Source organism: Rhinolophus sinicus, linkage group LG01, assembly GCF_036562045.2.
Source record: "Rhinolophus sinicus isolate RSC01 linkage group LG01, ASM3656204v1, whole genome shotgun sequence".
NCBI classification, from domain to species: Eukaryota; Metazoa; Chordata; class Mammalia; order Chiroptera; family Rhinolophidae; genus Rhinolophus; species Rhinolophus sinicus.
Window position 1 is genome coordinate 108,181,471 of NC_133751.1, and position 27,183 is coordinate 108,208,653.

General features: G+C 52.8%; 1 protein-coding gene across 2 annotated transcripts in view; it reads left to right on the forward strand.

Moving 5' to 3' along the window:
- Window positions 1–27,183, forward strand: part of NUP210 (nucleoporin 210) — a 130,209-nt gene that overhangs the window by 61,030 nt on the left and 41,996 nt on the right. For both annotated transcript variants that reach the window (XM_074334110.1, XM_019717558.2), the window contains exons 12-20: window positions 3–158; window positions 1,732–1,930; window positions 6,445–6,590; window positions 13,731–13,952; window positions 15,710–15,883; window positions 21,141–21,333; window positions 21,859–21,965; window positions 23,777–23,881; window positions 23,972–24,073. In XM_074334110.1, coding sequence (XP_074190211.1) covers window positions 3–158; window positions 1,732–1,930; window positions 6,445–6,590; window positions 13,731–13,952; window positions 15,710–15,883; window positions 21,141–21,333; window positions 21,859–21,965; window positions 23,777–23,881; window positions 23,972–24,073 — 1,404 coding nt within the window. The remainder of the gene's footprint in view (window positions 1–2; window positions 159–1,731; window positions 1,931–6,444; window positions 6,591–13,730; window positions 13,953–15,709; window positions 15,884–21,140; window positions 21,334–21,858; window positions 21,966–23,776; window positions 23,882–23,971; window positions 24,074–27,183) is intronic.

Sequence of the window (27,183 nt, forward strand, 5' to 3'; positions counted from 1 at the left end):
AGGCGCATGGCGGGAGTGGGAACTTCAGTTGGTCTTCGTCAAGTCACAATGTTGCCACAGTCACTGTCAAGGGCGTGATGACGACAGGCAGTGACATAGGACTCAGTGTAATCCAGGCACATGATGTTCAGAATCCACTGCATTTTGGGGAGATGAAGGTGAGAACTCGGCGGCCAGGACAGCCCGGGGGGGTCTTGGGATGGTGGTCTCTCACTGCCCCCTCTTAACCCTCAGGCTTAATTCAGAAACACCCTTTAGCCCTTGGTCTTGTACTTGATATTGGCAGTGAGCAAGGTGGTGGTGGGTCAGGCTCCGGCCCTGCCCTTGAGGAGATCACAGCCGTATCACGGAGATGGAAATGATGCCCCACACCAGGCAGGGGATGGGACCAAAAGGGCCAGGGTCATCATAGCTAGAGTTTCTGGAAGGGAGACCAGAGAACACAGAAGACATGAGATAATCAAAGGAGTCATTCTAGAAAATTCCCCAGACCTAGAAGATAGGACTCTCCAAATTGGGAGGGTCACTGAACACTGGGTGTCAATTCACAGTGAAAGGAAGGCCTCAGACTCCAAGAGACCTGGCCCTGACTCCTTTTCTCTGACTTATTTCACATACAAAGTCAGGAGTCCTTGCACCAGGGTTTTACACCTGTCTTTCCTCCGGTTCATGTGGGGTCATGTGGGACCAACTCGCTTAGCACAGGCTGCAGGTGGGAGTGGTCACCTGCAGCTGAGCCTCTCCCCGGCCCCACCCGGTGCCTCCTGACTGTACCCCCTTCTTACTGCCTGGCCCTAACCTCAGCCCCTTTTATGGCTTCATTTAGGACAGAAATCAAAGGCCCACCGTGGTGTGTCCAATCCTGACCTCACATGATTTGGGATATTAGTGAGAGGTTGTGTTAGTCTTGTGACACACACACACACACACACACACACACACACACACTATCTAAAAACTGATCTAGTCTCATATGGAGAAGGTCATAACAGAAACCCCTTTAGCTACAGCATGGCTGTGAAATACCTGGATAAACTATAACCACCTCGCCCCTCCTTGTCTCCAAGCGTCTTCATCGCAGTAAATGCTTCATCTGGTTACTCATCCAAAAGCCAGAGCACAGTCCCCAGTAGGTAGTCTGTGTAGTGGTTAGAGCTTGGCTTCCGGGGCTGGACTGCCTGGGCCAGATTCCCCCATGCTCTAGCTCAGGCAGGTTCCTCCCATGTCAGTTTATTCATCAAGTCACTTGGTTGGTAATAGAACCTTCGTAACAAGGAGACAGGATTAAATGAGTTACCGTAGCAATGTTCTTAGAACAGAACCTGGAGTCTGGTGAGTCTTGTTTTCTGTTAGTATTCATTGCTCGTTCTCCTTCCCTATCCCCCCCCCCCCCACACACACACACACGCTGCCTTCTTTATATTCCTCCAACATGCTGAGCTGGCACATGCCTCAGGACCTTTGCATGGACTGTCTCTTCTTCCTAGACATGTTTCTCCCCCAGACTTGTCTGGCGGCCCCTGATTATGGTTCTGAGGTCTGAGCTCCTACATCATCCTCTCAGAGGGCCCTCTCCTGACACCTCTATCCCTGAATGTCACCCCAGTCCCCACCATATACCCAGATATCCCCACAGCTCAGTCTTAGCATCTGGCAGCTGTTAGCAAATCTGAGCAGCAGCCCTTCCTCCCCCATGGAGCCTGATGACCTCGTCCACGTCCTGTCCTCCAGGTCTATGTGATCGAGCCCAGTGGCATGGAGTTCGCCCCGTGCCAGGTAGAGGCACGAGTGGGCCAGACCCTGGAGCTGCCCCTGCGGATCACCGGCCTCATGCCCAGCGGGGCCAGCGAGGTGGTCACCCTGAGCGACTGCTCCCATTTCGACTTGGTGGTTGAGGTGGAGAACCAGGGTGTGTTCCAGCCGCTGCCAGGTAACCCAGCACTGCTGACAAGTGGGCGCCAGCCCGTGGGATTGGGGCACACCCCTGGGTTCTCCCTGTGGGCCGGCCTAGAGGCAGCAGGGGGTCACAGCATGAGAAATGGCATTTGTCCCCTTGTCTACCATCAGCAACAGTCTGGTCTGGACCTTACCTGCTGTGTGACCTAGGGTGTCACTGTTCTCTTTGAGCCTCAGTTTCCAGGTCTCTAAACTGGGTGTCATCCTAAATAGAAGCGCATGTTGCAATGCCCACTGCAGTGCCTGGAGTCAGTAGGTGCTCAGAACACACTGTGCTAGGGGTTTGGGTTAGTGACCGAATTGCAGCACCTTTGTGACGTGTAAGGTCCACCCCTCCAGCGCCATCAGGACCATGCACGTGGATCTCTCTAGCATCCCCTGCAGCGTTTTGGTGATATTGGTAGAGATATTGGTAGTAAGGACCACCAGCCCTGCCGGGCAGAGCAGCACTTTGTATGCATGACCTCATTAGACTTCAGAACGGCCATGGGAGGAGGAGCTGTGGTTGGACCGTGTGTCAGGTGAAGAGACAGAGGCTGTGCCAGGTCACAGAAGGGCACGGGCTGGGATGCTATAGATTGGGTTGTGTCTGACACTGACTTGGAGCCTTAGTCCCCCGAGAAAGGGGGCCTCCCAGGGGAGTTGGCTCAGGGACAGTAGAGGGTTCCTCTCTGGTTTGCCGATGAAGAAACCAAGGACTGCTGAGCCATTGTGGGAGGAGTAAGGTTTGTGCAGGGGTTGAAATGGGGAACATCATTCGGTGGGTGGGGCTCCTGGGGCGGGACGAGGGCAGGGCGCATGTCCGGGGACATGGGCACACACAGTGGACCGGGGATGACTGGCCCTGGTGAAGCATGAAGTGCGGAGGGCTTGGACCTCAGCGTCCAGGCAGTGGGCAGCTGCTGACAGCTCTTTAGCAGAGGAGTGACCGCTTGGTCCTGGCAGGGTTTGGAGGCCTAATGGGCTGAGGTGCCTGTAGTTGTGGTTACTCATGTTGCTGTTTGAATGTGAAGCTGCATGGAGGAAGGAGCCACATCTCTGAGACATTACCACATTTTTATCCTTCCCTGGAGGGCGCTGCTGTGTCCTCTCTGACCACCCAGGAGAAAGTGACCTTCATGAAATCTTACGTGTCCTCAGTGGGCAGCCACTTAGGATGGAGAAAAACATTAGCACTCAGGAGACAGAGGCTCACTGACAGCAGGAGAGGGGCCTGCCCTGTCAGCATATCCCCACGTGTGTCCTGGAGGGGATCTGCGGGCTGCCGCCCAGGAGGTCCCAGGATTAAAGGACAGGGTTTGGAATTCCACAGGCCCAGGTCCAAGCACCACTTCCACATATCACCAGGCAAGTTGCCCAACCTCTGTGAACCTTGGATTCTCCATGTATAAAATGGGACACCAGCCCCTTGCCTGCTGTGAGGGTTACAAATGAATGTCCCTCAGCCCAGTACAGGAGCATTTTTCAAGCAGTTTGGTTCTGAAGACAGCAGCTGAGATAGAAATACTGTGGTGTCAGAATCTCCCTGAGACACCTTCTTAAGTGTCCCCAGGTTGAGTACATGTGACTCTGAGAAGGCTTGTGGAAGGGCCAGGTTGTACCTTACAACCTGGAGCCTACTCAGAGCAGAGAGATGCTGGTGTCATAGAAATCTGTGGGACTCGAGACCAGAAGGGTTCAGCACTGGGTGATGCCTGCCCTGGGGCACAGGAGGCTCATGAACAAACAGATGGGGACAGGTATGATCCCCACCTGGCTGATGGTTTCCTTCTCTTTCCCTTTCTCTCCCTCCTTTCCTCCCTCTCCCCCACCCCTCAAGTGCATACCCTTGACCTCGCCCAAGCTAAGAGCACACATGACGGGACTCAGGCCATGGGTCTTGGAAAGGGGCTGTAGCAGGTCCCTCTGCAGCTGCAGCCCAGGCACCACCCCTGAGTCACGTGGGGAATTCCCCCTGTTCCTACTGGACTTGGCCACTGGGATGCCATTCTGTCTTGCCTTCATCATTGAAACCCCCTTAAAAGGCCCTTGGCTTGCAGGAATTACCATGAACCTCTCCATGGAGCCCCCAGGATTGGGTTTGGCCAGGCTCAGCTCCCCGGGGTGGCTGAGCAGCTCAGCTGGTGCTCTGCCCTGGCCCTGTTTCTGCTCTGAGCCTCAGCTAGTTCAGTGAGCACCTACTGAGTGCTGTGCTCTGGGGGTCCCTTGGTAAACATGAGAGACATGATCTCACCTTCATGACCATTGATATCTAGTGAGACAGATGGCTTAACAGGCAGTTATGGTACCTGGGACAGAGGGCACCAGTGGGGAAGCACAGGTCCCCTGAGTTCTGTCCCACTCCTGGGCGTGTACCCACATGTTCCCCAGAAGTACCCAAACGTGTTCCCCAGAAAACTGCAGAAGACAGATACCTAAGCCACTGTGGAGGTATCTGGGTAGGCTGTTTAGAGGAGGTGATAGCTGAGACCTGAAGGAGGATTCTGGGAGAGAATGGGGGAAGAGTGTTCTGAGGAGCAGAAGAGGATGCAGAGTATGTGGGAAGCCTGAGAAAGGGTGTTGCATGCTTCTGGTCGGAGCAGGTGGGCCTCCCCTCCCCAGCGCAGGGGCCGGATCATGGTATGCAAGGCAGGTTGAGGCCAGAAGGGATGGCTCAGGAAGCTTGTCTGCACTGCCCTCTGAACAGTGCCCTCTGGGGGCTCCGTTCTTCTGCACTTCTCAGCTATACAAATGGCCTGGCTCCCTTCTCAGAATTCACGGTCATGTCCAGATAAGCATTTGCCCAGATTCTCTGTACTCGTCTGGAAGACAACAGGGTCCACACTCAGCCCCCCGCCATTTCCCTGTTCTTTCTGTCTATGTACCCGTGGACACAAATAGGCCCATCTGGCAGAGGTGCAGTTTTTGGGAGCTACTGGGCTCTGCCTGTGGACTCTGTGGCCTGCCCTGCTTGGTGGCATAGGGACTTCTGCCTAGGGCCACGGTGGTGGCCATTGGCAAAACAGCATGCATTGAAATGTGTCCTAAGGGAGAGCAAAAGCAAAATATGTTCTCAGAGTGTGGAGAATATTGTTCAAGAGTGTCCACAGCAGCTCTGTTCCCAGTCACCCCAAACTGGAAACCCAAATGCCCATCAGCTGCTGAATGGATAAGCAGACCTTGCAATGGGATACTTCTTGGCAATCCAGCGGAAACAGCCACTGATCATGCGACGGCAGCATGGCTGGGTTTCAAAGACATGATGCGTTAGCTGAGTTAGACACAGAGCACAGCTCACTCATGTGGAGTGTGAGGGAAAACTGGCCCACGCTGAGACCAAAAGTGGAGCAGTCGCTGCCAGGTCATGGGTGTGGGTTTTCCCTCTGGGTGAAAATAATTTTTTTTCCCCTTCTGTACCAGGTCATTTGTGGTCCACTTAAGATCTGTGCATTTCCCTGTGTGTAAATTTGACCTTAAGAAAAAGCCATAAAGAAATATTGAACTGCAGTTAATTATGTGTTTGCTAAAGTATTTAGAATGAAGTGTACGCTGAGGCCTGCAACTTACTTTTAAATGCATAAAAAATAAGATTGATGGGTAGGAGATGGATAGATAATGCAATAAGAGAAATAGAGCAAAATGTTAGTTGTAAAATCGAGGGGATGAGAATGTGAGGTTTCATGGTATAATTTTTTTTCTAAATGTTTAGAAAGAAAACAATAAAACTCTGCTACACTCCCACTCAAATTGCCTTTTCTAATAAAAGGTAGAAAATCCCAAATATTGGCAGGGTTGTAGCACAGTCACTAGTAGCAGTATAACTTGATACGACCACTTTGGGAAGTCTACTTGGCAGTAATGACGCATTCTCGTAGGCAATAAGGACTGGTGGTGCGCATATGGCACTTAGGGATACGCCCAGCAAGGCCGGAATACGCCCAGCAAGACAAATGTGCAGCAAATGAAATGGTCCAGCAGCACCGCGTGTCGTTGCCCTGCACGGAGGACACCCCAGATCCTCGCAGCAGCAGGGACAAATGGATTGCAGGGTTTTTTTTCACACAACAGAATAATATAAACAAATGTGGGTAGAAGATCTCCGACTTACAAAAAATAAGGAGGGATCTCACCACCGACACTGAGTTGAAGAGGGCAGACAGGGAGTTTTTGCTCAGTGATTCCCTTTATATAAAACAGAGAAGCCAGTAAAATTGTGCTGTGTTGTCAGCAGGCAGCAAACATGGTTCTCTGAGGACGAGCTAGTGACCGGAAGGGTCTGTGGGGGCTCCAGGGCTCAAGTGAAACTGTTTCTTGACCCCAGTCCTGGATGCAGGGTGTACTAAGTCTGTGAGGAACTGTATGCTTATGACAAGTGTCCCTTCCGTGGTGGGAATTGTACTTAAAAATGTTAAGTCAGGCTGTGTATCAAGTCCGGGGGCTGCTGGCCGGCTGGCCATGTCTTTCCAACCAAGCCAAGTTCACGGTGACCTCTTGGCTCTCCTCTTGCAGGGAGGCTGCGGCCGAGCTCTGAGCACTGCAGCGGCGTCAGGGTACGCGCCGAGGCCCAGGGCTATACCGCGCTACTCGTGAGCTACAGGCACGGCCACGTCCACCTGAGTGCCCGCATCACCATTGCTGCCTACCTGCCCCTCAAGGTGAGTCCCGGCCCCTGCCCCACAGCTGCCTCCCTGATGCAAATTATTCCTTTGTTCTGGCAAATTTGTGTTAAAACCCGGATTGCTCAGAGCGATCTTCTCCTGGGATTTTTAAGCTGCTGTCAGGAAGTGTGTGGAGGAGCAAAGCTTCCCCAAAGGCAGACAGTGACTCCATCTGTCTGTGTGTGTGGATGAGATGTCCTCCACAGGGTCCAGGGCTCCAGAGAACCCTAGAATGGGACATGGGCCCTGGCGTGTGGTGCAGAGTCTGGGCCTTGGGGACGTGAGTCAGGTTTGCATTCTCCCCCTGCCTGATGCCAGCTGACCGGCAAGTGTCCAGGCCCCTCTGCTCATCTGTGGTGGGAAGCAGTTACAGTGCGGGGGGTCACAGCTCATGGCTTCAGCCTTGACACCAGCCTCTGAGTTTGAATCTAGGTCTGACACCGGCTCTGTGACCTTGGCTGATTTAATTTCTCCGAGTTTAAGTTTCCCTGCCTGTAAAATGGGGCTAATACAGTACCAGCCTCAAAGGGTGTGGTGAGAATCAGCTGAGTGAATGAATGAAATGGGCTTAGAATGGTGCCTGCGAGGTAGTGAGTACTCAGTAAGGGTTAGTTATTAAAATACAGAGAGAAAAGAGCTGGACCTCCCTCCAAGGGTAGGTGTGAAGTTTTCACACAGTAGCTACTAAGCAGTGGGATGGGGAACATAATTACTTCTTACTTTGTTTGAATCTGCCTCTCACACAGGAGGCCTCAGAGGACGGGTGACGGCGTGGCCTCGGGGAGACTCTCCCCCAGCCTCCCAGGCTGGGCCCATCAGTGCTGGCATTTCCCTGACACCCAGCATCAACCTGTAGGACAGCTCTGGCCCCTTGGTTTGTGACTCTCAGCTGGTAGAAGCAAGCTCAGGAACGTTAGAATCTTTCATCTCTGAGCCGTGGGTCCTGCGCACAGTGCCTGATACAGAGCAGACAATAACCAAGGGTTGTTTCGTTCTTTTATTGAGGTGTAATTGACATATGACATTATATTAGTTTCAGGTATACAGCATGCTTCAGCATTTGTATATATTGGGAAATGATCATGACAGTAAGTCTAGTTACTTTCCATCACCATACATCGTTAAAATCTTTTTTCTTGTGACGAGGACTTTGAAGATCTGTTCTCTTAGCAACTTTCAAGTATACAATACAGTACTGTTAACTAGAGTCACCAGGCTGTACATTACATCCCCAGGGCTTAATTATTTTATAACTTCGAGTTTGTACCTTTGGACCGCCTTCACCCATTTCACCCACCTCCACTCTCCTCCCTTGCACTCACCAGTCTGTCACCTGTGTCAAGATGTTTGTTTGTTTGTTTTAGAGTCCACATAGAAGTGAGATCATACACTATTTGTCTTTCTATGACTTATTTCACTTAACATAAAGACTTCGAGGTCTATCCATGTTGTCGCAAATAGCAGGATTTCTTTCTTCTTTATGGCTGAATAATACTCATTCATCAGTAGACACTTAGGTTGGTGTAGAAATCTTTTCAAGTTAGCGTTTTTGTTTCCTTCATTCTCTTTCATATCCAGAAGAATTGATGGATGATATGATATTTCTGTTTTAATTTTTTCAGAAGGGTTGTTTTATTTCAAATGAGCAAGTGGGAGAAATGTGTTCCGAGTTCACCAGCCAGGACAGAACCAAGGCCCTGACCCCCAGACCTAAAAGAGCAGGCGCTTACAGATACTTATTCAGGATGAAGCGGCCCAGCCCTGCTGCTCCTACTCTACTCATCCATTTATTATACAAACATACGAATACCTGCTCTGTGCCAATCCTGCTCTAAGCTGGAGGGACACAGCAGCATAGCAAACACACAGACGTCCTAGTGTTCGTGAACTGACACTGCAGCAGACAGGAAGTAAACCAAATAAGTAATGTGTTTTATATACGCATGCCACGGAAGAGGTCAGGTGTGAAAGGACGATGGGGAGCACAGAGGAAGGGAGGGGGGCCGTTTAAAATTAGGAGGTGAAGACCCCTCACTGATCAGGACACTGGGTGAGGTGAGAGGACTCAGAAAGCAGAGTCCAAGAGAATTGCAATCCCTAAGATGGCAGCAGTCATTCTCGAGGAAACCCTGCCACAGCTGTCTGTGCGGTGGAGTGTTTCACCAGGGCCCTCAGGACGAGGTTCGTCAGGGCCCTTCCTGGGTGCTTGCTCCACACGACTGGATGGTCTGATTACCTGGGTGTTCGGCTGAGCGTCAGAGGCCAACAACTGAGCTCACTCTCCCAAAGTGGGGTTAACAGTAAAGATAAGGTGGGCATGTCCCCAATCAAGGTGGCTTCCTGACTGGACAAAGTATAGAGGAAGATTATGGTTCTCTTCTTTTATCTTTCTTCTGCCCTCCAATCAGTTAAGATCAGGTAATAAGACTGAAATAACAGTGGCTTAACTAATAGAGAGTTTATTTCTCTTTCACACGCGTTCTCACACAGGGCAGGGTGGCAGCTTCAAGACATCAGGGACCCAGATTTCTTTCTTTCCACTTCATCCCAGTATGTGGCTTTCATCTTCAGGGTTGCTTCATGGTCTAAAATGGCTGCTGGAGCTCCAGCCATTACATCCACATTCAACATAGCAGAAAGGGAGAGAACTCACCTCTCAGCTGAGTTAGTTTCCTGTAGTAGCCTTGTCAGAAGTTTAAAACAGCGGTTTCCACCTGTATCTCACTGGCTAGAACTTAATCTGTTGCTCACACCTAGCTGCAAGAGAGGCTGGGAATTATTTTAGCTGTACTATTTACCACCGTAATAAAATTGTGGTTCTTTCTCTAAGGAAGAAAGGAGTTTCGAAACTGGGAAGGCGGCAAACAGTTACTGCTGCAACCTGTGTTTGCTGGCCCATCTATCCGTTTACTTTGCAGACAGTCCCTAGATACTTTGTTGTTACAGGCCCAGGCTGGGGAAACAGATCTGGGGAGAAATCCCACATTCTGTGCCTTGGGAGGCTGCCAGTCTATGGGGAAGGCAGATACGCAGATAAAGTAGAGGTAATGAGGTGTCACTGATGAACACAGAAGTGGAAGGAGGGCATAGAGGCAGGAAGTGTGGCAGGTGGGGACACTGGAAGTAGTGTGGTATATCTTGGGGTGAGATATGAGGCCGTGGTGGGTCAGAGCAAGGAGGTTTTTGAAATCCAGTTAGGAGCTGGATAGTCTCATCTGGCAGTAGGCAGCTGATGAGGGTCAGGGGATGACCAAGTCAGGTCCACACATAGGACCACTGCGGGTGATGGGGCAAGTGAACGGCGGTGTCCTGGAAGCAGTGTGAGGACGTGCCCGTCCACAGAAGACAGACCCTCTCCAGAGTTTTCGGGAGGTGTTTGTTTCTGCCCCCTCCCAACTTACATGTCACCTTGTCTGTCTGCTTGGACCATGGGCGGCTCATTCTTGACCGAATTCCCTGTGCAGTCAGTGCCCCAGTTACCTTTCCTCACCCCTGTCTGCTGCAGGAATTAGAGGCCCTTATCCCACCTTACTCTCTGGAAGCCCCCACCTGGCTCCTTGGTCCTGGCAGTGTCAGCGTAGACTGAATGCATTGACCTGGGGCCTTATCCTCCCACCGCCCTGCACCTTGCCTCTGTCTCCACCTAGATGAAGTGTGAGTATCCCTGTACGGAGGTGCTTGCATTCCGTTTCCTGCAAACATAGACCACCTTGCTAAGGGCCTGTCGATGGATGACCAGACCCATCCTCCTGTTTTACAAACCGGAAAATAGAGGCCAGTGAGGTGGTCTCGCTCAGGTGTGTGGGCGCCTCCTTTCTGGCTTTGCCAGTTTGGATATCTGTACTTGGATGTCCACTGAGGAGGCTGGATGATTTATGGGTCCATCACTAGTGGTGGTGGCTAGTAATCTGTCTCCTTGGCACAGGATTCTATGACGCTTTTATGCCTAAATGAGAAGGTGATAATTCCTGGTTCCCAGCTGTTATTCACGGGACATGCGGTGCCTTGGCACAGTCTCTCCCTTTGGGCTGGTTATGAGAAAAGTCCTTTGGGGTTTCCAGTAACCTGTTTTACCCACAGCAGAATTTTGCTGGTTGTGGCATTGAGATGTGGTAAAGCCCAGGCATCTGGCATTGGAACACATGTGTGCCCACCAGCTGGGTAAACTTGGGTAAATTGCTTTGCTTTGCTGGGACTCATGCTTTTCATCTGTAAAATGGGGCTATAGTTAATAGTAATGACAGTTGGTAATAGCAGGGGCCATTTATTGAGCCTGTGCTGGGCATGTGTTCAGGCATTTCATTCCGGCTGCTTTGAATCTGCAAGAACCCCATGAAGCAGTTCTCCTGATGCCCATTTTGCAGGATGGGATACTGAGCCTTGTGAGGTTAACCTGCTTAGGGTCACACAGTTAACAAGTGGCAGTGTCATGCTAGTTGGGGGGACAGAGAAGCAAATGGACAGATGAATATATGAAGAGTAATGGGAGGTAGTGATCAGGACAGTTGAGCTGGGAAAGGAGGTAACAAGTGATGGAAGGTCTTGCTCTAGACAGGGGATCAAAAAAGGCCTCTGTGAGGAGGTGACATTTGAGCAGAGACCTGAGCGGAGTGCAGGAGCAGGCCATGCGACTGTCCTGAGGGGATGTCCAGGGAGGACAAGACAAAGGCCTGGGCATCCTTAGCGATTCACATGCAGGTAAAGGGCCCTTGTTATAGTTAAGACCTGAGTGTGTAGCAAGGCAGAGCCTTGGCGTGGGCGTCAGCGGGGGCACCCCACGCTCCTGTGCACCGTATGTGCGCGCGCACACCTGCGCACCGTATGTGTGTGTATACACCTTGCTCTAGACAGGGAGGAGTCCTGGAAGGTTGAATGCTGATAGCAAAGTCAGAAAATGTTCATGTTGCAAAAAATTAAAGTCAAAAGGACAGAATTCTCACTGAAAAGTCACGTCCTTCCTTTGCTAAGGGTTTAGTGCAGGGGTGTCCAAACTGCGGCTCGCAATCCAGTTAATTGGCCTGTAGCAAATTCCAAAAATATATTTAGTTTACTTAAATAAACCAGGTGAGGCAATACGTACTTTACCTCGACTGAGTGGCCCGGCTGTTTGTGTATTTTACCGCATGTGGCCCTTGGTGAAAACCGTTGAAAACAGTTTGGACACCCCTGGTTTAGTGTAAGCCCCCAACCAGGAGGACCCGAGCCTGTGGGCCTCAGTGTCTCGTCACCTCAGCCCCCAGCCCACCTTGTCCTTGAGGGTGTGTGCATCTTAAAGCTGTCACTCAAGGGACAGCCTGTCTCCGCTCTGAGGTGGCATCTGGTTGGGGCACTGCTGGGTCCAGGATGGCAGGGGACAGCCGAGTGGTTGTCAGCCTGTGCCTGCACAGACTTCTGGCTGTTGGCAGTGTGGACCCGCCCCGTGGGGGTGACAGCGTGGAGGGAGCTGACGAAGCCAGGGGCTGTGATGCAGGCAGCATCTGTGCAGACGCGGGGGCGGTGCCCCCTGCAGGGAGGCACGTGTGTCAGGCCGGGAGTAGTGAGCTGATAGAGTTAGTTGTTGAAAGAGCACGGTTCTCTACGGACGCACCAGAGTCACGGCAGCGTGGCTGGGGCGTCCACACGCGGGTCTGTGCTGCTCAGACGGCTGAGGAATAGCATCGCAGTGCAGTTTTCGTCTTTCTTTTTTACTTTTCACTTTTTTCTATGCTGTGTTTCATCTCTCACGTGACTGGGATCATGCTGGGGCTACAGAAGGAGACAGACAGGCCCTCCCCATCCTTCATGAGTCCATAGCCTGATCAGGAGGCAGACACCCACACATCATCTCTTCAGTCTGAGCAGCACCCAAAGCATGAACCAGACGCTGAGCGATTGCCCTGGCAGGGCGAGCGTTGCCTGCTGAGGGAGGGAGCGGTGGGTGGGGGGCCGTGGCAGCTGGGGGTCAGGCTAGTCTGAAGGTGGGAGCAGGCAGATGTGAGGCGATGGCCAGGCTGGTAGAGCCCCATCCCAGGGCAGAGGGCTAACTCAGCCTTCCTTCCCAGGGCAGCTGGTGCCCCGGAACCATTTAAGGCAGAGAGCACAAGGTCAGATCTGTGTTTTTGGAAGGCACACCTGGCAGCTCCTGGAGGGTTGAGTGGAGGGAGTAACAGGGAAGCACGCTGACAAGTAAGGACCTGGTGCTGACCTCAGTAGGACCCTCTGGAGCGAGAAATCAGCCAAGCTGTGCGGGGAGTCACGGAGCGGGGCTGCAGGACCCCTGAGGGGCACTCCGTTCTTCCCGGAATCCTGGCTGTGTCTGGGTGTCCTTGTATGGAGCACACCATGGCTTCCGGCAGGTGTGTCCGTCTCCTTGCTGTGAGATGGGACCTGTGCACCGCCGTTGTCTGTGGGGGGCCTCTGGGACGCTCAGCACAGCAGTCGCACTGGCCCAGAAGAGCACATGACAGCATTTTGTGAAGACAATTATTGTAATTCATCCTTTGTTTATTGGAACTTACTTACAGGACCTAATGTTCCCTCTTTCATTCAACAATAATGATTGAGCACCTACTATGTGGCCGGCACTGTTGTGGGTGCTGGGAACAAAACGGGTAGAAAGGCTTGTCCCTGAAGCTTACATATACGTTACAGAAAGTGGGGAAATGCAGTGGAGCAGAGTACGGGACACACACCACCAATAACTATGCCATCCATGACACACAGTCTGTTTCCTTTGGTCGTCTGGCGTATTTCTTTTTCAGATTGTTTTATGCCTTTTAAAACAACGTGGTTGTGATAAACTATAGTCAGTTTTGTACCTAGCCACCATCCTTGTGCGTCGCTTTGTTTGTCTCCTTCTGTTCTGTCCAGAGATGGAGTTCCAGTTCTAGGAGCTGCGGGTATTTTCAAGGCTTTTACTGGATTGTTTTACAAAAGAGACAGGCCAGTTTATTCCCGTCCCCCCAGCAGTATATCAGAGGCGGGCAGAATTCTCCACAGAGCACTCTTGTGCTGGCACCCCTGGGAATGTGGCAGATGAGCACCCCAAGTTCCCAGAGGAGCAGCGGGGCTCTCGTGACCTCTGCAGGTGGCAGGGTGAGGCCTCCGGCATAGAGGAAGGCCCGGAGGAAAGGTCTCTTCTCCCTCTTCCTCCCACAGGCCGTGGATCCCTCCTCTGTCGCCTTGGTGACCCTTGGCTCTTCAAAGGAGATGCTGTTTGAAGGAGGTCCCAGACCCTGGGTCCTCGAGCCATCAAAGTTCTTCCGGAACGTCACCTCCGAGGACACACATAGCATCAGTCTTGCTCTCTTTGGCCCCCCTGCCTCCCGGAATTATGAGCAACACTGGATCCTCGTGACCTGCCAGGCCTTGGGTGAACAGGTGAGAGGGTGGCCACCCCCAGACCCACCTTGCCTGGAGGAAGGGTATAAAGTCACATTCCCTGAGTGCCCTGCTGTACTTACAGTGTCAGTTTATCGAATCTTCAAAGTAACCCTGAGAGCTAGCTGATGCTGCTGTTCCGATTTCACAGACAGGCAAACTGAGGATCCGTGAGGTAGAATGACTTAGTGAATGCAAGCAGGTCGAGCGCTGTGTGGCAGCTGGGACCGCCGTACACTCCAGCTTTGATAGAGCTAATCAGTCCTGGCTCCTTTTCAACTACCGGGTGACCTCTTTCTCTAGGCTTCAGCATTCCCCACCATCAAATCGGGCTGCGGTGAGCTCAGGCGTCACAAAGTCAAGTCACAAAGTCAAGGGACAGGCAGGCAGGCACATTACAAATGACTGAGACTGCACGCCCAGGTTTGGCAGATCTTTTTGGTATTTCAGGATAAGCTGAGAATTCTAGTATTTTTCTGTGAAATCTCTCTCTCTTTTTTTTTTCAATGCTGAAAACCAAGAAATAAGGTGGCTGGGTGGACTGAGCAGAACATGTCTGTGACCTGAACTAGCTCGGGGCTGGAATCGCCTGGATCAAGGGGCAGCTTGCAGTTCAGTCCCCAGGCTCAGGGCCCTGTACTCATTTTGCTCACAGTAGGGCTGTGCTCTGTTCTCAGAGTGCCCCAAAGCTGGGAAACCAAAAGCAAGTTGGGAGGCCAGCGTGAATCAAGAAAGATAGGAGAGAAGCCATTTGGGGGGGGCGTGAAGAATATCCTTGCATGTTTAATATTGCAAAGAATATCAGTTGATGTTGAAACACGTACATGCACCCAAGGCGTCCTTGTGAGACGACCACGCTGAGACTGGTGTGAGCAGAAAGAGGCGCAGTGAAAGGCCACTTCCCACTGGCTTCGTTTGTTTTAAAAAACAGACAAAGAATAAGGAAAATAAATACACAATAATAAATAATGGCATCCTAAGAGAAACTTCAGAATTAAGTCAGAGAAGTTTCTTAACCTGTGTGCCCCCCACCCCACCCCCTGCACCCCCCTACCCCCCCATCCCCACCCCCCGTCTGTTGGAGTGGAAGCCTCCAGGGCCCCCCTCACTGCAGTGCTCTGTGTGTCTTCCTTGGGGTGTCACCTGCAGCTCAGCGTGGGAACTGCCCTTGTCTTGCCTCATGGTCAGGAAGGGTGAGGGGCTTCTGGACCGGACCATTCCTTCCCACAGAGTGTGTGTCATTGAGGGGGCCAGGGCTGCCCCCAGGGACAGGCCACTACCCCTCACTCTCTGTAAGCCCTTTTCTGGCCTACCCCACAGGTCTTGGTCCACTGGCACACACTCTGTCACCCACACCTCATTGTGATGGATGTTTTCAAGTTAGTATGGATTCTTCATTTAAAAACGCACAAACTGGGGATGAATTTGCTCATGCACCCGTGGGGTTTTCCTAGGGTGCTGGGAAGCCACATGGCCCTACCAACCCACCTCTCCCCTGGGCCACGGAGAGGCAGTGGTTCTGGCGGACCTTTGCAGAGGACGCCAGGGGCTCCCATCAGAAGGCCTCCTGCTTTTGATTAAGAGCGCCCTCCATGCGTGTGTCACTGGGCCTTGTAACCTCCCTGTAGTGTAGACGTCATCACCATTCCCACCCTGCAGAAAAGCACATGGAGTCCCAGGGAGCTGGATGGTGAGACGAGACCACAGTGGAACAGGGCCTCCAACTGGGGTGCGTGACTACTCCTTCTGCCCGCCAGGTCATTGCCCTCTCGGTGGGGAACAAGCCCAGCATGACCAACCCCTTCCCTGCGCTGGAGCCAGCCGTGGTGAAGTTCGTGTGTGCCCCGCCATCCAGGCTCACCCTGACACCCGTCTACGCCAGCCCCCAGCTGGACCTGTCGTGTCCTCTGCTGCAGCAGAACAAGCAAGTGGTGAGTGGACACTTGTCAGTGATGGTGGTGGCTCAGTGCTGTGCCACCTGGTCTCCCCACTCAGCCATCTCTCCATGGTGGGTGCTTTGGTTTCAGTTTTACGTATGGGGTTCCCAAGACCTGGACAGGTGACGAGACGCAGCAGTCCCGGGGCTAGAGGCAGTACCAGGTGAAAGTAGAGCTTCTGCAATGCCAGACTCGGCTGCCCCTCTCTGCGTGGCACGCGGCATTTGTATCTTGGATCCCTCTGTGCTTTGGGGGTGTGAGGGGGGGGGCTTGTTGTCAGTGGGCTGTGTGTGCTGTGAGGAGAGGTGCAGCGCTCTCCACGGGTGTGGGACACACAGGGGCTGTGTTTCGAATGTAAATGTGGGGAGAGGGAAGAAAGCCACCTGGGGTTACTCTGACAGCAGGGATGTAAAGCGAAACCCACAGGTCTGGTCCTCTTGGGGTGCAGCCCACCAGCCCTCCATCCCTAAGACAGTCAGACCAGAGTGAACAGGGAGGACCCAGAAGCCCTTCTGGTCAGGTGCAGGGTGAACACGCTTCCAGCTGGCACCAGCCCCAGCCCCTTTTCTGAGCAGGAGACTGGGCTTCTTTTCACTTATTCCTTCAATATGTATCTGTTGAGCACCTCCTCTGTGCTGGGCACAGTTCTAGGTTCTGGAATACAGAGTAATCGGGACAGGTGACAGGAAGCCCACAGATAGACAAGATGGATCAGACGATGGGAAGTGCTGTGGAGGAAGTAAAATAGGGTGCAAGACGGCCACTGGTGGAGGCCGCTTCAGAGGAGCCAGGCAAGGGCCTGAGTGGAGGGCTCTTACCACCTCAGGCCTCTTGGCCTAGAGGAGCTGAGATAAGGGTGCCCCAGGCAGGTAGAAGAACAAGTGCAAAGGCCCTGAGGCCAGACCAGGGTTTCTGTGTTCCTGTGCCTACACAGCAGTCAGAAAACTTGTGTGTGCCAGGAACTCTCCCCTCTGTGCCTCGGTCCCCATCACCATCTGTGAGGCCAGGGTCCTTGTACCCCTTTCCACATGGCCCGTGGGGCTCGGGTGGGCAGGGTCCCACAGGCAGAACCTAGATCTGCCCAGCTCCAAGCTCAGTGCCTCCTCGGTGGCTCCTGCAGTCCCAGCCCTGCATCCAGTGGCAGTTTGCCTTGGTGGCCCCCTGAGGGGAGCATTTCCTGGAGCCTCTGGGACAGAACCCTCTCAGCTCTGTGCAGTTCTCCAGAGAACGCTCAGTGCCAATGCTCTGATGCCTGTTGGAACCTTCTGAAGCTGCCCATTTCAGCAGCCCCTCCCAGCCCCTGGCAGCAAGCTCTGGGGGTTGGCTCCCCCTTGGGTGAAGGACAGGGCAGCTTTGTATTAAGTCCAAATGTATCTCTTTGCAGCTCTAGGAAAGACACCAGTCTTCGCCATCCCTCCATGCCCCTATAGGTTTAGCTCAGCTTTTCCTCCCGTTGCTCTGGCGATCAGTGGTGGGTTTCTGCGTTCTCTCAGGCTTTGTTAGTCACTGGGTGTGGGAGTCCCAACACTGGTCACGTTACAAGTGAGCATCAGTTAAAAGTGAGGGTTCTTTGTGCTCGGCCTCGCAGCACCCCCCTCCCCCCCACAGCGTCCAGGAAAGGACTATCCCACTTGATGGAGGAGACCAGGGCTCAGAGCCCCAGCGAACAGCATTCACCCCGAGCTCAGGCTGCGGTATTTGTGGCACGGAGCAGATGCCATCTTTCCCAAGCTGAAAATCTTGTGTGTTCAGGAAAAGAATTTTATTTCCCTGACTTTGGGGACTATTAAGGTGAATGTCCTAAAAGTTTTACATTTTATCACCTTTATGTATTTAGCAATTATCCCTGTGGAGAGAATAAAATCACCCTAAGGCTGGGAACTGGAGAGCAGCTTGAGTCCACAGGGCGAGCGGTAGGGGCTAAGCCCTGCCCCTAACACAGGCTGGCTTCCTTTGAATGATTGTGGAGTCACAATGTCACAAGGAGCAAAGTGTGACTGGACTTCGGTGTTCAGAGTGGTAACTTAGGCGTTTTACGTTACTCTCTCCTTCAGCCCTGCCAGTGTCATCCCACCCACCCAGAGGAAAAGCTGAAGCCCCTTCTGTGACTGGCAGGGCCTTGGGTCCTGCCCCCATCACTCTTTCCCTGCCAGCCACTCCGTCCTTGCTTGGAAGCCCTGCCATCCATGAGCACACTGGAATGTGCCCTGCTTGGGTCTCTGACTTGTCGCCCCCTCTGGCTTGAACTCTCTACCTTCCCACAGGTCCATGCCTTCCTCTCTTACCTCCTTCGGTTCTTTATTCGAATGTAACCGTCTCGCTGGGAACTTTCTCAGCCTCAGACCTTATGTAAAGTTTCACCACCCCACATTTCGTACTTCAGTGCCCCCCACCAGCCTCCAAGCACTAACAGTATTGAATGCTGTAGAATTTACACGATCATTTTTCTCTGTGATTCTCTAGAACAGAGCCTGGCTCACAGCAGGAGCTCAGTAAATGTGGTGGATGAATGAGTGTACAAATGCACTCACTGTGCTGTGTCCTGCTGTCTTCTGTCCTTGACTCAAGCTGGCTCCTAGCAAAGTCAAGTGGAAGCAGTGCTAGGGAAGGGGTGGGGGTGGGGAATAGTGCAGACCTGGAGAGAGGTGCCCCTCCGGAGGGCAGCCTGCCCTGTTTAGCCCATTCAACATCAGCTGCCCAAATCATTTCCAAAGCAAAAACAAAAGGTCAGATTTGCATGCATCTTCCCTGTTCTTAAACTTGGCTACTTGCTCAGCAAGCCAGGTTTGGCTGTCCATTGTCTATGACTGTTGGGTCAACCAGGGTTGTCTCCCTTGACTGGAAGCTTGCATGTGTCATAGATCCACTAGCCATGAAATAATAGACCTCAAATATGGAATTGCCATGTGATCCATCATTCCCGGGTCCCGGAGCTGAGAGCCAATCAGGCATGGGCCCTGCAATTTATTCTGTCACTAGGGAACCTCGACAGAGTTATACTCCTGCCACACATGCTAGGTGCAGTATCAATTTAATTTTATACCTCTCCAAAGTCAGAGGCCACCAAGACATGTTTGCAGAGTAAATTATGGGTGAGGCCAGTCACTAGAATGGAGCTGACCAGTCGGAATGACAAACTGGAACCACACGCCTGCCTGACCTGGGTCTTCCGAGCGGGTCAGGCCCCTGCAGCTGATTAGCAGCCACGTGCAGGAGACGGCACAGCCAGCCGGGGCTTGCCTGGGAAGTCCACCTGACTCCTGTGCTGCACACGGTCAGGGCAGGCCTGTGGGCTTTAACATCAGACCAGCAGAGTTCCACTCCTAAACCTGTGTGACCTTGAGCAAGTTACTACCGTCTCTAAGCCTCAGCCTCCCCATCTGTAAATTGGGGATAATATTGTTGCCCAGCGGGGCCAATGGAAGGACCCAGGAAGCTCTCAAGCATGCTTGATGCACAGTGTTACTGTCCTCCCTGGGGGGCAGGCAGAAGGGAAGAACATCAGTGTTCCCCAGAGGTACACCTGGGGGGGGGGCACCCGGAACTATAGCATGCCCCTGTCCCTGCCCACAGTCACAGTGCCCGACTGGCATCTACATGCTTACAACACGCTTTGTGCCCCCAGGTGGTCGTGCTGCCTGCGTTTAGAATCTGTAGGCTGCTTTGGTCCAGTGTTCTCTGGGGGCAGGAGGGCTGCGACGGGGGGAGGAGCCGTCCTGGGGGAGGTGGGGAGCTCGGGGACTGCAGGCCGCAGGAACAGGGAACCCCAACCCAGTGGCCTCACAGCACAGGCTCACTTCTGCTCACACCACCAGTTCTGGGCAGCGGGGGCCCCCGCTTCATGTCATTGTCCTTTCAAGACTTACATGGTGAGCATCCGCTGAATGTGGTCGGTGCCACTGTGGAGACGAGGAGAGCGTGGCTGGTCCTGTTCTGGCTGTTAAAGCTTCTGCCTTCTGGAATTGTCTCAAGTCACTTGTCACATTTCATCGGCCAGAGTACGTGGCACTGTCAGTCATAACCACCAGGACCAGGGAAAGACAGTCCTTCCTTCTGGACCCATGCCTGGTGGAAGACCGGACACATCTGTGGACATTGCTGAGGGCTGCCCCTTCCCTGTTTGCGCATTAATTGCAATGAGCCAGGCTCTTTAAAATGCTCTCACATGACCCTTTTTAAAAATAGAATCCTGGGAGTTCTGTTGTGATTCCCATTTCACAGGTGGAGAATCCAAGGCTCTGAGAAGCCAGCAGTTTGCCTGGGTGAAAAGAGGCAGAGCTGGGGTTCAAGTCCAAGCTGAGACCCAGATGTCTATGTACTTAGGATTTCCGTTTCCTGCCCCCGCTACCTGCACCCAGACTGTGTAGGCAGGGAGGGAAGGGAGGAACCATCACCTGGGGGAGTGAGCCTAATCCAGCATGGGTTCTAAGGGGCGGATTTGCTCAGGGAGCAAGAGGTGAGGGTAGGTGGTAGGAATTCAGGGTTTGGAACTAAATCCTGAAGCAGTGCCACTCAGCCACCCAGTGGCCTTTGATTGTTCCCTTCCTCCCCTGGGATTCTGCTTCCTCACCCTTAATACGGGGATGACAGCTCCCACATCACTATTTCAAAGCAGGAGAGAATTTGGCTCTGAAAGGACCTTTGCAAAGCCAGTAGCACTGGGACATTTTAGGGGTTATCATTAGCCTTCCTGTTAAACCACTGGGGGCACATCCTGGAGGGGCTGAGGTGTGGGGCATAGGGAGAAGGTGGCAAGGATTCAGAAAGGTGAGGCTGAGAGGAAGGAGAGCAGCCAGGCTGGGGTGGGGAGCTTTAGGGCAGACTCCCCCAACCTTGACTTTATTGGCAGTTTGGGCCAGATCCTTCCTTCCAGTGGGGCTGCCCTGTGCATTTTAGGGTATTCAGCAGCTCCCTTGACCTCTACCCACTAAATGCCAGTTGTACCCCCTGCAGTTGTGACATGGAAAATGCTTCCAGACATCACAAAGCCCCTTTGCCCCCATGGGGACCACGGGCTAGAGTCAGAGGCCAGGCTGGGAGTGTTGACAGCAGGCAGTAGTGAGGACAGGTTAGTGACTCGCTGCCAGCCCCCCACAGGACCCCATGAGCCCACAAGGCAGTCGGCCGGGTTTGGGGTGTACCATGTGGTCAGGAGTGGCTGTGCCAGCATGGTCCTCAGTGTTCACTCAGTGTGGACATTGTGCCCAGTGTGGCATGGCCATGGCCCGTGCCTGACCTTGACTTCTTGCAGGTTCCAGTCTCCAGCCATCGAAACCCTGTGCTGGACCTGGCCGCCTATGACCAGCAGGGCCGCAGATTCAGCAACTTCAGCTCTCTGAGCATCCAGTGGGAGTCCACCAGGCCGTCGCTGGCCAGCATCGAGCTGGACCTGCACATGCAGCTGGTGTTCCAGGAGGATGGGAGTGGCCAGAAGAAGTTGCACGGTGAGTGGGCACTGAGCCGGCTGGCCCCGGGCGGGAGGAGCCAGGGCAGTGAGACCTAGCGGCGAGACTGCTGAGGAGTGCTAGCAGCCAGCACTGCCAGGCGCTGCTGTCTGGAACTCCTCTCCTCCAGGACGAAACGGAGCATTGTGGGCTCACAACTCTCCTTCAGTCCTGCACAGACTCTGTGAGGTAGGAACTAGAGATGGAGAAGCAGACGCAGGGCCATTGCAGGTAAGCACCAAGGCCCAGGTTACATAGCAGGTCAGCCTGGCTCCAGCACTGCTGCTCTGAGCCACAGCCCTCGCAGGCCAGACTGAGTCCGTCTTCTCCATCTTGGCTAAGCCACTTTGTGGAAGCTTGCTCACGGTCTACTAACCCTTATGGTACATACAGTTTAAACAAACTCCGTTACCTACTTTTAGGACTGTGGGAGATTTAAAACTGCAATCAAAAGGAGAGAGGGGCTACCTCCCAGGCAGCCATGGGGGAAAAATGCGACATGGGTTTCCCTCTCTCTGGACTCAGGTTTGCAGCCCATTTCTGTACACAAGGCATCGGGAACCACAGCCATCTCCGCCACTGTGACTGGTTACCAGCAGTCCCACCTTGGTGCAGCCCGGGTGAAGCAGCCGGTAGGTAACTCCCGGGCCCCCTGGTGGCGGGGGAATCGTCCTGCTCTGCCCGCCTTCTCCCAGTGTCCTAGTGTCCTGAGCTGCCGAGTCACACCCCTCCCTGTGTGGAGTGTGGTGGGCCTGCCTGGGCGCTGAGCCCCTGCCTGCAGTGTCATCCCCCCACACCCCACACACCCCCCACACGCCTGCACTAGGGCCGCAGGGATCTGCTGCTCCTCACGGCTCTGGCACACAGCCTGGGGAGTGCGCAGACCTTCTGGCTGAAGGCAGCCGCGCTGTCAGCCCGAGCTTGCCTGCCCGGCCTCTTCTCTCTGGCGTCCTGACTGACAGACCCACCTGGCGTGCCTGGTGCCTTTGAACCTGCAGCCCCTGCAACGCCATCCTCTCCTTTTACTCTTCTCTACCGGGCGGCCTCCCGTCCCTTCCATCCCGGCTGCCATGTGGGCTCCTCTGCGAGAGTTCCCCAAACCCCAGCACAGAGCAGCTGCTTGTGCCTCAGGCCTCGGAGCCCCTAGTGCTCCCCCTGTCATGGCGCAGACCACCTCCCTCCACATGCATCACTGTTGCCACCATCTGCATGCACACGTGGTATGCAGCCCAGCTTCTCACCGGGCTCAGGCAGAGGTGCTGCCGGAGGGTGGCAGATGGGTACATACCAGGTGAGTGGGAAGAGTTCCCAGAATGGTCCTGCCTGGATGCCATCCACCCCATTCTGGGACAAGGGTGGCAGTCAACTTAGGTTTTGAATAGGGTGGAGGCAGTAGGTAATGGCTGTAAAGAGAGGGTGTGGTTGGATCCAAGGGACCCTAAGCCCCGGGATAAGCAGCTTGGATTGTCTTCTGGGTGGTGGGGGACAGGCCACCCTTGAAGAGGGCGTGACCTCAGTGGGAGCAGCAGGAGGAGGCTGGCCCGGAGGGAGGTGGCCCTGAGAAGCAGCTGGTACCTGCCCTGGTGGCTGGTGGCTTCATGGGCCTCCCTGCTGGGGCGCAAACATCCACGAGGCCCCCCTTTTAGGGTCTCTGCACTTAGGTTCCTTACCCTATGGGCTTTCCCCTCTTTGTTGACACCACTCACACCTTCCCTTTCTGAGTCTCTGCTCACCTGAGAGGCTACCTGAGAGCCCCTCCCTCTCACCCCATCCTAGCCTCCATGGCCCCCACCACTCACACCTTTCTGTCACCGTTTACTGCTTCCCTTTAATCCCTGATTAGAACACATCTCCCTGAGGGCGCCTGCTGCCCGCTAGTACCTAACGCAGTACCTGGCATCTAGTAGGTGCTCAGGTATATGAGTATATGTGGGCCAGAGCCTGGTCGGTCCAGCACACTCCCTGGAGTGACGTGTGGCGGGAAGTAGATACTCAAACATGTGCGTAACCCCGGGGGTGAGGGCCGAGCTCAGGCCCTCGTGAGCACACCTGGGACGCCTCTATAGGGTCCCCCACACCCCAGGCTGGTCGGGAGCTTTGCTGTGTGCCTAGACACCCGTCCTCGCACACAGCGCTGCAGCTGCCACTTGCTGTGTGCCCCCTCCTGTCCAGGGTTGTGTGTGTGAATTGCCCACTGTGTGGGGCCTGGCAGGTAGGATGAGGGCACCTGCCTTGGCAGGGTCATGAGATAGGACGTGGCCTCTCAGCTGGGCCTGCACGATGGGTTCATTGGGGCCTGTGTCCCAGACGTAATGAGTACCCTGGGCTGACACCGGGACCTGGGGCCTCTGGACCTACTCTTCCCGGGGTGGGGAGGCCCATGGGCTGCTTGGGGTTGGCCTGTTGCATCTTGGGTCTGATGGCCTTGGCCTTGCCCCTTCAGCATGACCCTCTCGTGCCCGTGTCGGCCTCCATAGAACTCATCCTGGTGGAGGACGTGAGGGTGAGTCCGGAAGAGGTGACCATCTACAACCATCCTGGAGTGCAGGTACAGCCCTTTCCCGGCCACCTGGCCTCCTGAATGTGCCCGTCAGGTGGCAGCCCTGGCCCCTCACACCCAGCCTGACCCAACTTGCAGGTGGAGCTGCACATCAGAGAAGGTTCTGGCTACTTCTTCCTCAACACCAGCACCGCAGACATTGTGAAGGTGGTGTACCAGGAGGCCACGGGCAGTGCCACGGTGAGTGCGGGGCTGTGTCCACAGTGTGTGGCTGTGGGCTCCTGGGTCGATGATGTCGAAATCCTGCCCTTAGTCACAACAGCTGCGGTCACAGGGGGGCTTTTGATTCTTGGGTTCACTGGGGGTGACTTCAGTCGTTGCTGGATAACTCTGGTTTTTATTCCATCTCTACACACTGCCCACTGTTAGTTAGCTAATGGTTTCCTCCCAGTCTTTTAGTTAAGATGAAAACACTGTTATATAAGCACCACTGTAACAACCAGAAAGGTGCTTTTAAAAGATGTCTCACCTTTTTCTATTTTTCCACATTCCTTTCTTGATCCTCTCCCTGTTGCAAATTTGACATCTTTGTTCATGGTGTGGAACAATTTGGTATCCCACTTTTTTCAACTATTTTATTCTAAGGTTTCCCCTCCTATGTAGCTGTGTAGGCTGGCTGATTACTTTTGTGCAGTCATTTGTACTTAGCCTTTCTGTCCTTGTAGAGCATGTGGGTTGTTTAAATCTTTTGTTTTATAAAAATAGCCCTGTAGTTCCAGTAAAGAGTAACAAGCGTAAAAACAAACACCAATATTTTCAAAGGCTGCATATTCTCAATGGCTGCATGTCTGCACAGTGAGTGATTATGCAATCAGGAAAAGTGAACTTTCTTTAAAAATTCATTACTACTGAGTGTGTCAGAGCACTGCCGTAGTTGCACATACAGGCAGCCAAAAACAATACAGCGGTGACCCCCAGCAGTGTTGTTAAGTTGCAGCTCTGCAGTTGCTGTTGGGCTGCTCTGAGCCTCAGACCTGCTTTCCCACTGTGCCAGTACCAAAGGAGACTTTTTCCTGGATGCCAAAGGGGCTGGGCTTGATTCAGTGTTTGGCATGTGGTAGGGTTCAGATGGTGCAGTACGGAGGGCAGGTTAGGGCCTCGCCCTGCCTGAGCCATCTGTAGTCCTCATGTCCGCATTGATGGGCTTTAGCATTTCCTGTTCCCGAAGGTGAGCCCTCACAGGCTAGCAACTGCATGGAATAAACTTCCTACTTTCAGGGATGGCTAAAATTGGAATTCACATCACAGAGACCCATCCCCCAAATCTCTTCTCAGAAATCCAGCCAGACTCCCCTGCCCACGGTTATACAGTAAGTTTGTGCAGGTACAGCTCCCAGTTAGAAATCAAGCACGTCACCTCAGTCTCTGCAGGGTATTTGTAACCATAACTCTCTGTGGGTCCATTTCTCTGTTTGCATCCACTGACTGTCTTGACACAGGGGTCACAGAATCAGCTGCCTCTGCGGTGGGGCAGGTGTCAAGTGAGGGAAACGGGCAGTGTGAGGAGTGTTCTTGGGGTGCTGTGTGAAATGGGCCTGGTTAGCCTCAGTGTCGGGTGGTGACTGTCGGATGGGGGCCGGGGCACACTGGAGCACAGGCCACGTCTAAGGGACAGCCACTGTGCACCTCTAGCAGACTTTTGTTGGTATTTTCATTAACAGCTTTATTGAGGTATAATTCATATACCATACAATTCACCCATTTAAAGTGTACAATTCAGTGTTTTTTCATATGTTCATAGATAATGTGCAGCCATCACCACAGTCAGTTTTAGAGTATTTTTATCACTTCAAAAAGAAACTCTGTACACTTTAGCTACCACTGCTATTGTGTGTATACACACGCGCACACACGCATGCACACTCGCATGCAAGGGGATTGGATTCTGTCAAACGCTTTTCTGTATCTCTTGAGATGATCATGTGCGTTTTTTGTTTTTATTCTGTTGATGTGATGTGTTATGTTAACTGACATTCAGATGTTAAAGCAACCTTGCAATCCTGAGATAACCACTACTTGATCATGATGTATAATTCTTTTTACATGTAACTGGATTCAGTGTGCTAGTATTTTGTTGCTGAGATATTGGTCTGTGGTCTTTTCTGTGATTTCTTTGTCTGGTTTGGGTATCAGAGTAATATCAACCTCATGGAATGACTTAGAAGTATTCTGTCTTCTAATTTTTGGAAGAGTTTATGTAGAATTGGTAACAATCACTCTTAAATGTTTGGTAGAATTAACCAGAAGCCATCTGGACATGGGCTTTTCTTTGTGGGTAGTTTTTTGATTACTAATTCCATCCCTTCGCCTGTTACATGGCTATTCAGATTGTCTGTTTCTTTTTGTCAGTTTTGCTAGCATGTGTGTTTCTAGGACAGTTCAGAGTGTTTTGTTTATTTGTGTTTGTTTTTTTTAACATTTTTTTCATGTTTCTCCAGTGGTCAGCCTTGCTCTTTAGCTATCTTGTGGAGAGGATGTTTTTTCACAGTGCTGTCTTTCAATGAAGGGTGAGGAAGCGTGCCATAGTATTCTTGTTCTTCCTAGAAGCAGAACTGCAGACAGCAGGACCTCAGCTTTGTTGCTGTAAATCAGAGCAAGGCAAAACTGTCAGCAAATATGTGTTGTTAGAGGAAGCTTGAGGGTTGCTAGAAGTCTCAGATCATATCTGAAGCCCTCCTGTAAGCATTTTTATTCCCTTTATAAAAGAAAGAATAATTCCTCAGGCCATTCCTCCTGCCATGTAAATGAGTGTTCACTGTCAAATCCTTCACATTAAAAGGAAAACCTCAAATTGTACATAATTGCAAGTGCTTGAAATATGCCGTGTTTTACTTCTAGAGATGAAACGTAGCTCTTCTGTTATCAAGAAGAGGGGAGTTTCAAGATTGTGAAAAATGTGCATAATAGGAATGGTGGCAGCGGGGCGCACTTTTTGAGTTCTCCTCCGGATCTTATCACAAACGGGACATCTATAACCCATCAGAGGGCTCTCTGCTCATCACACAGAACAGCTAAGAGACTCGTGCAAGGATTACTTGAAGGTGGGCAAATTGGGCGAGCAGGGGAAGAGGGAAGGGAGCGGATTGGAGACGTGGCCTGCATCTGCGGCTGTGGAAACGCCGATGGCATCCGCAGCTGCAGAGACGCAGGGGATCCCAGGACGGAACAGAGAACACAAAAGCCAGCAGGGCCCAGCTTAAGAGGCACAAGATTCAGCATACCCAGAGGCCAACTCCAGACCAAACCAGAGTACTACCGGGTTTGACCTACAAGTGACACACCCAGAGGGA